General features: G+C 47.6%; 1 protein-coding gene across 3 annotated transcripts in view; it reads right to left on the bottom strand.

Moving 5' to 3' along the window:
• Positions 1–448: 448 nt before the first annotated feature.
• The window catches only part of PPHLN1 (periphilin 1), a 32,321-nt gene continuing 21,282 nt past the window's right edge, over positions 449–11,487 (bottom strand). For all 3 annotated transcript variants that reach the window (XM_076070652.1, XM_032963339.2, XM_032963338.2), the window contains exons 6-9: positions 11,361–11,422; positions 9,681–10,377; positions 7,961–8,040; positions 449–2,058 (exon numbers count right to left, since the gene is read on the bottom strand). In XM_076070652.1, the coding sequence (XP_075926767.1) occupies positions 1,840–2,058; positions 7,961–8,040; positions 9,681–10,377; positions 11,361–11,422 (1,058 nt within the window). In that variant the 3' untranslated portion in view covers positions 449–1,839. The remainder of the gene's footprint in view (positions 2,059–7,960; positions 8,041–9,680; positions 10,378–11,360; positions 11,423–11,487) is intronic.

The following is an 11,487-nucleotide window of genomic DNA, read 5'->3' as shown; positions in this document are numbered from 1 at the left end:
AAATATTGATGCGCCGAAATGTCGTTTTCCCGTCAGGAGTTGTTTCCCTCTCGACCCGAGCGGCCAAGCCACTCCAACCTTCTCACTCACCCAGCCGGGTGGGCGGCCCAAGCAGGGGGAACCACGGCCGAGCGGGACGACCAACCGCGCGCGGGAGGGTGGAGCGATGCCACGAAGGTCGTGTCTGTGCCTAGCGGCGAGATGGGACCGTGGCGCCACGGGACCGGCTGGGTTTGGCGGTGGCCGAGAGAAGGCCTTCAATCCGGCATTCGATAAACAAAAAACTAAAACACGACGAGGTACGCGGCGCTTTAATGGGACGGGAAGATTTTACGCAGTTTCAATCGCTTACAATGTACTCGAGGCCTCACTGCGAAGGTATATACGCTGCAAGTACATGACACCGGCGCAATAATTTCCACTTAAAGCAAAGTGAACCAACCAAAGACACTGTGCATTTGCTTTTATTACAGAATATCCACGACACAAAAAATGTACAAATCTCGTTTAAACGGACAGATGCTTTCGCTATTCCGATGTGTGACGTCACGCACGTTTACTTTGTAAATAATTACATTTCTGCCCAACATAGTACAAAGGGAACGCTCTGTAACATAACATGCAGAAAATAAAAAATAAAAAAGGCAGATGCACAACGGCACATTGAAAACACACCATTTTATTACAAGAAGAAAATAAAATAAAAACATCTCGCAGCCGTCCCGAGAATTAGGTTAAAATAAAGCCCAGATGGTTCCGATTTCACCAGCCCCGGCCCAGGCCCACCCCCCCGCCCGCCACCGCCGGTAGTGTTTTCACGTATGTGCAGTGTGCTGGTGTCACATTTCAATGCGGTACACTTGCCTACTGAACCAGGAGGGGGTAATGGGACTCGCAACAAAGCCACCGTATAATAAGAGTAAGACAACAAAACTCAACGCCGCACTGAATGAGTGTTAGGAAAAATAGAACGATGTCACGCTCATAAAAAACCACGTCGCTCTTACTTCCACCCCCCCCCCCCCCCCCGTTGAACCTCTGCAGTCTCCTTTTCAAGCGATGTAACGATTCATCTCTCCCACATCGAGTCGTTGAATTTGTGTCACGAAATCACGGTCGCCTTCCAATTAAGTAATGATGTTTTGTTTTGCGTCCCATTTTATTTTTTCTCATCTCTTTACTCTCATTGGTATTGTTTTATTTGCGTTTCGGTAGCCTCAATGTAAGAAATATGTAGATCATCTGAATATGGTTTGCAAAGGCAAAAGGTGAAGGTGCAGTAGCCCCCCGGCATTGGAGGGAGCTTCAGAAAAACCCAACTAACGCCTCGACTCTGGATAGAACCCTTAGAAGCATTCGGGGAATACCCACAGTTTACCCCACCGCACAGATCCTGACGATTGCCTTGTGGTGTTTCCATTAAAATGGTGGGGGGGGGGGGGGGGGGAAATTAAGAAAATAGTTCCATTGGTCCAACTTCCACTCCGGAAGAAACAACTGTTACACCACACCAGTCGTATCCGGATGGTTTATATCATTTCACAGTTACAGAAAACGTAACTTCACACGCACTTATTGACATCTGTACACGATTTGTAAAAAAAAAACAATAACAATACTGACAATGGTTAACGAATATTGCTAACCAACACAAAGCGCTTTCCAAAACCCAAGTTTAGACACGCTCATTTCACACACACACGCACACATTATAAACGTTCAACACTATCACGACGCGCCCTGTGCCCAAGTCCACTTCCTTTACTCAACCGACACACCTCGGACCACCGAACGTTGCAAAAGCAGGACCTTTAGCGTGCGGCCGCTGTTGCAGACGCGCTACGGAGCAGGCCAGACCTGCGGCAGCGCCGGCGAGTGCTCCTTGCTCCGCAAGCGCTTGCGGCTCGCCACAAAATTCCGGAGCTGCTCCAGGGACTGCTGCCCCATCTCCACGATGTTGGCCCTCAGCGAGGCCTGCACGGAATTCTCCAGCGACGGGTCTTTGTCCACCAGCATCCTCACCACCGTGCAGAACGTCTCGCAGTCCTCCCGGTACGCCTACGAAAAGCAGACACAGAACAAAGATGCGGATGCATGTTCGTCGTCATCATCATCATCGTCATCAGCCATGACTAAACTGAACTATCCGAGAGCCAGGTGAGTACCTCCTGATTATAATCCAATTCACACGGATTAGCGTGATCCTAATTGCTTGGCTCGCCTGCTTGGGGTTTAGCGACGATTCTCATCGATGGTTCTCATCGATGAGAATCGTCGCCGGCGCGGCTTCTCGATCTCCGTCTTCCCCGGCAGTATAAACTAAACATTTATTTTTCTTTTTCCAGCTAGGGCCCACTGTAACCTGGCCACAAATGGTGGCTCAACGAAGTGGCTTATCACGTGGAAATTTACAGCAGCCAAAGAGAAGGGTTCCCTAAGCCGTCACTCTCTCATGATCCTGCAATACGCCCGATTCAGATGTTTCTGATGCAACGTGCTCACCACGTAGCACCTAAAGAAGCCTCGGCCTACTGTTGGAAATGAGCACGCTTAAAACTTTGCCTCCTGCACGCATAAACCTATGGGGCCAGTGATAAATATTTTTTTATGCGCCTCGATTTTATAGGTAGGACTACCTTTGTTTAATTTATATTGGAAAGTATTGCGATGCCCGCTTTAGCAGGGGCGAGTTTTTACAAAAAAATTAATTGAATGAATGAAATGAATGATAGAAAACAAAGTGCCCCCCCATTTAACTCCCTGCACTAGGAGCCACGCCAACAACACTGACCCTCACGGCATATTTCTACTGACAGGAAAAAATTGCCGTTTAACACGTGGCGTTCACACTACGCGTTTTCGCTTTAACGTGCGTTGTCTTTGATGGAACGTTTCCGCTTAACGTGCACTGCGCTCGGGATATCATGAGTATAACGCGCGACAGACTACTCACTATGAGGCAGTCTCGCATGCGATGGACTACTCACTATAACCCGATTCTAGCATGTGACGGACTAATCACTGTAACGCGAATCTATCATATAACGGACTACTCACTGTAACGCGAATCTAGCATGTGACGGACTACTCACTATGACGTGAGTCTAGCAAGTGACGGACTACTCACTGTAACTAGAATCTAGCATATATCTCTCTCGCTCACACTTCGTTATATTTAAATAAATGACTGTCACACATGGCATTTTTATAGAAATACTATATAAACACAACACGTTTAAAAAGAAACATGTTAAACAGTGCCCTGTCGAATAACAACAATGACAAAATTACCGGCTGGAACGGCACCCCCACCTTCAACGTTATTCCCTATGGGGAAATTACTCCCCGCTGAACGCAAATTAACTTTACGCAGACATTGTCAGGAACACAGCCCCTGCGTCAAGCGATGACTTGCCGTACACTTGTGCATCGCGGTTATCGGGACCAAATCTCCGCTGTGAGTCACGGCGTACAAAACACAATCTCTCTGACAAATAAAAGCAAGGTTTTACAAGCTCTGATCGCCAACAAGTACAACACATCTAGAGAAGAAGACGAAAGCTCGTGCTAAGTTGCCATAATAATCACATTCTTGGCTTGCCAACACTGGCGTCACACTTCTGAAAAAAGTGGCCACATTTCTGTCCACGCCAATGCCTGATGACAAATGATCTGTCATGCCGCCTGCTGCTCCGATGTCAAGTCCATATCTCCAAACAGTTACACGTTTGAAGCATTACGCGCCTATGATCCGCTGCAAATGATGAACATCTCTAAGAAAGCTTCTGAGTGTAAAATAACACCACCACCATTTTCTCCCATTGCATTCAGGGGAGTACATTTTAACTTCTTCAGACTTTGCGTTTTATCACCGTTCTGAACTGCATAGAACTGCACAAGTCAGACGATCATTAATCTCACCTATGGCAGTCACCAGACATCTGCCGACCTTTAGATACAGACGGCAAACACTTGCAAGGGTGTCCATGAAGCTATCATCAATCATTTATGCAATTCTAATTTGAACTACGCGGTTGAAATACTTCCAATGTATTCCTCAAATAGTTAACTTTTTCGGTTCGGCTGAGAATCTTCAGAGTGAACCCTCAAACAGCGCGCGACAGAAATGCCATGAAACGTAACTGAGACGTTGGCGACCACAAGACTCTTCAGATGTCGATGCAACATGTGTGTCGCCGATGACAAGGACGGAATACGGAAGTTTAGAGGAATGAGATAAAAATGTTCGTACCACTAAGTGTGTATGTAGTTGTGATGGCCTCCAGCTCAAATTGTTGTTTAATTTTATACAATATACAGCAATTTGTGAATCCAATGCTGGATGATGGCCTCCCAAAGCGTGTCGGTCATGAGGTTGTTATTTATTCTGTACTTGACCACACCGGGCAGTGCGGGTTTGAGACGGGGGTGTGGGAGCCAGGACTGGTTCAGATCTCACTCGCCACTGACATTAGCCACAGTCGAGAATATAACTCCAGTTGCAAGATTTGCAGCGCAGTGTGCGAACATTTGTGAGACTGCTCCCCCTGGCTGTCTAATTAGAATTCTTTAATAATTGACTATGTATTTATTGACAATCTGTCGAGTTTGTTCTGGAGTCAAAGGCGTTCACACCCCCAAGCATCAACTTCATGATATTTACAAAGCAGAGATACCTTGCTGTAGAGCAACATTAAAAAAAACATGTTTACCAGGTAAGGCCCACTGCACTATATAGCTTTTTTTCAGACGCGACCTTGCCACAAATGATAGCTAAATAAAGTGGCTTACGTGAATTTTCTTTTACATATATAGCAGCCAAATACTCAAAACGTATGCTGATTCTAAATGTGGAGGGAAAAACCGGAGGACCCGGAGAAAAATCCACGCGACCACAGGGAGAGAGACACGCACACTCCAAATACACAAGTGTCAGGGTTGGGATCGAACCCACAACCACCTGTATAAAAGGCAAGGGAGTTAACATCTCACCACGGCGCAGCACAAGCGGCTCCATATTTTCCCCTGCGTAGATGTTTAACACAGCCTCGCCCATCTCACATCTAATTACGAGAACCAACGCATAACGCTCCCTTGCCGAAGATCGCGCTGAGATGTTTTTTTTAGTATCCAAATAGAACACAATCTCGAATCACTCCAGAGACGTCGGCCGCACTAGTCGGCCACAACCGAGAGGAGCCTTGTTGTTTAGGAAAGAGACAGAGTTCTCATATTTAAATGTGACCGTTCAGCATTGGCAGTTGGTGTTTTAACGACTGTGCATTCACACCTCCAATTAGCATGGTTGGCTACGTAAGGTGTGAAAGGAGTTCAACATACATAAAATTCAGCGGCAATACCTACAAAACACATCTTTGTGAGAATGTCATTAATATCTACTCAAAACACGCTAGGGAACAAATGCACAACCAAGGATATTCATTGATACAAAATAATCGATTAAAATGTGTGATTGAGAGCATGTACATGTGCGCACCCCCTTGTAATTTAACTGCTGGATTAGGGCCTCTCCACACCGTGCAGCTTGCATGTTGGACTTTGTTTCGCACCGTACGTAGTGAACAATGCTAATCGGAGGTGTGGGGTGCAAAACGGGAGGTTGTGGGGGTAATTTGACCAAAACCTCACCATGGTGGTCGGTGCAGGTTGATGAAAGTTGGGCAGCGTAGGCGTGAGAGCAAAGAACAATACGTCAACAGTTTGCGGCACTGCCCTCTGCTGTCCGCAACTCAGCCCCCCACAGCCTATAATAACTGTTATGCACGGTGGTTGCCCATCCAAGCACTCTGCAGGCACACATCTGCTTAGCGTCGGAGATTCAATGTGATCGGGCGCATTCCAGGTGATTTGGTCACAAGCCTCAAGTGCATACCTTCATTAAAATTCTTTTAATGAAATGGTTCATTAAAAGCGGCTCTTGTTTGCGCAAGAATGCACTTCCTTTTCAAAAAGAGCAATTATTATTCGTGCATTAAAGACTGTGCATTTTCATTAATTCGGAAACCGCGGCGGAGCTGTTTATCTTCCCAAGAACCAACACCGTTAGCAAAACAGAACCAGACACCGCTCCTCTCTCTCTCTCTCGCTCTCCTAATGTACCCAAAAAATATACAAACCAAGTCCGTACAAATAATCGGTACACAAAAATGACTCGTGTGCATTGTTCCCGTGCCCAAAACCAACCCCCCGCGCGTTACACCGTACACAGGGGGCTTGGATTCTGAGCAGATCGAATCGCTGCCGTGCATTCCAACCAACGGCAGCCGCACACCCTCTCTTGAACCCTGGCGATGGGCAAGCTGTAATTAGGGTGGTTACACACACCGGCAACCATCCGCACCCACTCCCACCCCCGTCCCCCCCAACTGTCCCTTGGCCCCACTTTCTAAACGGCAGCGGTCGGTCGTGCCAAGCGGATTTAGCCTCATTAAAAAAAGCTCCTCTCTGTCATCACCCACCGGCCGTGGAAGTCCAACTAATTAGACGACAGGGTGTTAATTTAGCGCTTAAACGGACCAGAAAAAATCTACCAACACGCACAAAACACCAGAAGGTGACCAAGGCAAGGACGCACAGATGCACACACGCACGCAAGCACACATACGCACACACGCACGCCCAGAAAGTAAAACCGCCATCATTACGATCGCCATTAGCCATGTTTAGGATTTCCAGAGCCCTATTAAAAAAAACGGGTCTTGTCAAGATCGAGAAAACCAAAATATCTCGAGAACCTATCATTAACGGTGAAGTGCCCGAGACGGCCAACAATTTTATAGCGTTTCAGGTTTTTAACATGTCCCAGCGACAATTTACTGTACCTCAACGTTTTCTTTGGTACTTTTTTTCAGAGGCAAAAATCCGGTCAAAGGCAAGTCGTAACGGAGCCGTCGTTAAGTGCCTGATGTCAAACCGCAAAAAAAAATTGGGGAATTTTTTTTTTTCGGTCAAAAAAGCAGAGCTCTACCGAAGGTGCCTTCCTTTCGCTTCCCCATGCTCGCCAGCGGCGTCTCGCAGGCTGAAAACGTCATTAGGAGAACGCCGCCGCAGAGGAACAGAGGTGCCGAGAGCAAGCCCTAGCGCTCCTATTCTGTTGTCGGGGTTGAAAGATGAGGCCCACAGGGCCCGACGGCGCAGATCTGCACATCGTCTGCACCGACGCCAAACTTGACTCTTCCACCATTGTAACGACTTAAACACAACTGCGTGGCCAAAGTGGGTATGACCGCGGCAAGTTTTCCCCTTTTAACCGTGGCTTTTCTCTTTACACATGTATACACACAGCCCTTTGACCAAAGCACCCCAGGAATGCACCCGATCCTCAACCTGAATACAAAGCAATGCCAACCGAAACACAACTCAATTTCGTCCAATGATCGTAAGACACGCAACACATTAAAAACAAAGCGATTACAATAACAGTTGTCCGTACAGTAGTGTGTGACCTAATATTTAGCAAGGAGGGTTGAACTTGGATAGTGCTGATATGGATGACTACTGAGAGCAAGTCGTTATAGGCTGCGGGGCTATATGGTCGGCAGTGCTATCAATCACTGTACTATACTTCTATGCTCCCCTGTGTTCCCTGCCTTCACCAACCCGCAATGACCCGCCTGGTGTAGTACAGTCAAAGTGACTCGCAACGACGCGCAGCGCATGGCGAAGCCCTTATCCAGCCCTGGAATTGAACAAACACTGGCTACACATGTCCGTGTGCATGCTATGTACATGACAAGACGGATTCAAACCTCCACCCCTAAACAGCTGCAATCATTTTTGAAGCGGCATTCCTCCTTTAAGTGCACATTACACAACCGCGGAGGAAATAGCGTGCGTTTTTGCGTAATGCAGGTACACAAGAGGGGGCATTATTATTTCGCGGGCGGCTTCACCGACAGCGCGACAGTCAAACCCGTTTGCAGACCGCAGAGGCGCCCACCTGCTCGATTTCACGCCTCTTCTTGAGCACCTCTTCGTCCACCGTGTCCAGGTGCTTCTCGCCCTCCGGCTTTTTCACACCTTTAAACGCACAGGCACACGCACACACACATGCAGCCCGAACAGGCTGTTGGGGCAAGTCTGTTTGTTGTTTGCGTGCACCTATGGAGGCTGGGCACGGAGCATGAGGTGGTGGTGCGGTGAGCACTACGCTCGGCCACCTTTTTCTCCAAAGTGATGACGTTTACACATGGCTCCAGGTACTCATTTAAGGCCGAGTCGACCTGGGGGAGACCCGAGACCAGTTAAAATAGTCACACATGTTACCAGACATCGAAACTCGCGTGGCTGAATGCGTAGCGCAGTTCGCCAAGCCACTATGCTACCACTCTTTGTCAAGCGTGCGCACGCACACACACACAGCCAAGCGGACTTAATGTGTTACCCAAGTGAGAGCCCCCATTGAGACAAGTATCTATTGCAATGTGTGTGAACCTTAGGGTGTGGCCATTGAATGACAAAGCAGCAACTATCGCGGTGCAGAAAAATTAACTGCATGGAGGTAAAAAAATTATAATTAAAGGATGTGACGAAAAATGTTATCCTTTGGTTGTCACCCATCAGAGCATTATCCAGGCTCTATCCTTGTTAGCTTCCGATATCTGAAGAAATGGGGCACGTATACATGTGCTAAATAAAATACAAATTTCATTTTAATTTGTAAATATATATTTTTATACGATTATAGGCATGTCATCAACATTAGCAGCCACAATGTATCTACTGCTTGAGGAGGATTTTCCCAAACTACCGCTCTCCCTCAAGGTCTCGTGATACAACAATCCATCTTGCAGCTGTACGCGGTGGCTAGATATTAACTACCTCGCCTGGTATGTAGGATGCATGGGTTCGATCCCGACCCTGACACCTGCTGTATATTTGGAGTTTTCGTGTCTCTGCCCGTGGTCGTGTGGATTTTTCCCCTCCACATTTAGAATCAACGTGCGTTTGGAGTATTTGGCTTCTATAAATTTCCAAGTGATAAGCTACTTCATTGGGCTACCAATTGTGGCGAGGTTACTTCTGAAAAAGGGCTATAAATAGCTCAGTGGGGGCCTTACGTGGTAGAAGAAAACTAAGTGTAGTTTAGTAATGCATGTCAACTAATTTCATCATGCCATCTCCACAAAGACCACTCAGGTGTGTTCTCTCCTTTGGCTGCCACTGTCATGAGTCTTGACCACCAGGACATTATCTCTCCTCGCGACGTGTCTCCTGCCGAAACCCTCGTACGTTCCTTGACAATGCGATGTCTCTAACGTGCTTATGGTCTCTCGTGCAAGTGTTCCTGTCTCTCAGATCATTGCAAGCGTGCAACCTCTCTATGCTCCTTTGCACGCCATTCAGCTTTTGTTCAATCTTCTTTTGTCAACACATCTATATTTCCGATCGTTGTCATAGCAGGTAATAAACAATTATTCAAAAGAATTGTGCCAACAGAAGAAAGTTTTTTGTTTATTGTATACCGTCAGTTTTTTTTTATCCATTTCATAGCAGATAATAGCCATTATTTAAAACAATTATTTTACAGGCACAATGCATGTATCACAAGCAAAATATATCAAATTTAGCCCGTGAACCAACACATCTTCAGAGGCCACGTTGACGTCACCGGCCACCGAATCTGTATTTTTAAGGTGAAACCAAAACTGCGCACTCACTCATCGCTGCAGCCTCCGCGTCTCCGATGCCGACGGGCGGAGTGGCCACGCTCGAGCCAACCGCGCCATCCGAAGGCCCCGCCGGTCCCACGGAGGCCTTCTTCTCCAAACGCGCCGCCGCCGGCTCGTCAGATGAAGGCGAAATCTCCGCAAAGCCGCCCCGACAAAGCGGCTTCCCTACACCGCGCACAGCGGGAGAACTCAGGGAATCCTGCTGCTGCTGCTGCTGCTGCTCCTGGAGCACCGACGACAGGAAGGGAATCCCTCCGCTCGCCCCCGCCGCCGCCAAACGCTTGCCGCAGTTCCATATCACCGGCTCCGGAGGAGCACCGCCCGCAGCGTCCGTGGCCGGCCTGCCTTCGCGCGGCTTTCCAGCGACGCTGCTTTCGGCAAATTTGACTCGTCCCTTGTCTTCGTCGCCCTTCGGGCCAAACTTCTGGGGGAAGGTAGGGCCGAACGCCTCCTTCGGGTGGTCCTTGGGCACACCGTTGGTGGAAAACGACAGGCCCACGCAGGCGTCCGCGCCGACCACCATGCCGGCGAGGTTCGTCCTTTCCGTACAATCTGACGGCTTAGGGGAAGCGTTCTTAACCGCTGCCACCACCGCCTGTGTCACCGCTGAAGAGACGACCTCCTCGGCGGCCAGGCTCGAGTTGCTCTGTCCGCTTTGCGTTGGTGGCTGTGCGGCATCGAGCACCTGACACACACAGATGGCAAAGGGGGGGGGGGAGAATGAGCGGCCAAGAGTTTACAAAAAACCATGAGGTCTTTTGCAAATAAAACCATCCAAAACCATAAAAATAACGTTCCAATGGCAATGATTAATAGTATATAAAGCATCTATATGCAAGCAAATCTCAAAATACACTTTATAAAAGTAAACAATAACACATTGAGGTAAAAGGGGGATCGTGGGGTGGAGGTAAAACTATTTTACATGTTACCAGGTAAGGCCCACTGAGCTATATAGTTATTTTTAGAAGCGTCCTGGCCACAAATGATATCTCAACGAAATGGCTTATCGTGTGGAAATATATAGCAGCCAAATACTCGAAACGCATGTTTCAAAACGTGGAGGGAAAACGGGAGGACCCGGAGAAAAATCCACGCGCACACGGGGAGAACATGCAAACTCCAAATATACAAGCGTCAGGGTCGGGATCAAACCCACAACCTCCTGCATACCAGGCGAGGAAGTTAATATCTCGCCACTGGTGGGTAAAGGCAGAGAAATATGAAAGATAGGAGTGCCGAACTGCAATGTTGACTGGCACCAACACCAAGTTTCAGGGACAGCCAAGGCAGCGATGGAACCTTCTCATACAGGAATACAACCTTCTAATCTTTGCTAATTTGTTCAGCGGGCAAGTGTGCCGAGCACAGATCTCAACCGGGTCAAGTGCTGAAGTCGCCCTGTAAAAAATGTGAAAACCAGGGCTTGCACAAAAATATATTTTTTAAATAGATACATCATGTGAATAAAAACACTCAGGGTAACAGCAAACCTTTACTGACATAGGTGTACAAATTATTTAAGAGTAATTCAGCAAATATGCTTTCGAATAACTTTTGAAAACTAACTTTTCTCTCAATGCCCTGTTATTCTTAGTCATTAATCTATGAATATACCAAGCAGTGTCCTCTCTCAGTGGACGCAAGACGTATCAGACGTCGGCTCACCTTGGGGGAGGCCGACGGGCTGCGGAAACCAAGTTTAGTTTTCGGCGGTTCCGCAGATTTTCCTGAAAAAGAAAAAAAAATCCACATTAATCACTCATTTCAAATTGGGAAAATGTGTGACATTCAA

This window comes from Petromyzon marinus, chromosome 30 (genome assembly GCF_048934315.1).
Source record: "Petromyzon marinus isolate PM22_M1 ecotype Great Lakes invasive population chromosome 30, UKy_Petmar_22M1.pri1.0, whole genome shotgun sequence".
NCBI lineage: Eukaryota > Metazoa > Chordata > Hyperoartia > Petromyzontiformes > Petromyzontidae > Petromyzon > Petromyzon marinus.
This window is presented reverse-complemented; position numbering and strand designations above follow the sequence as displayed.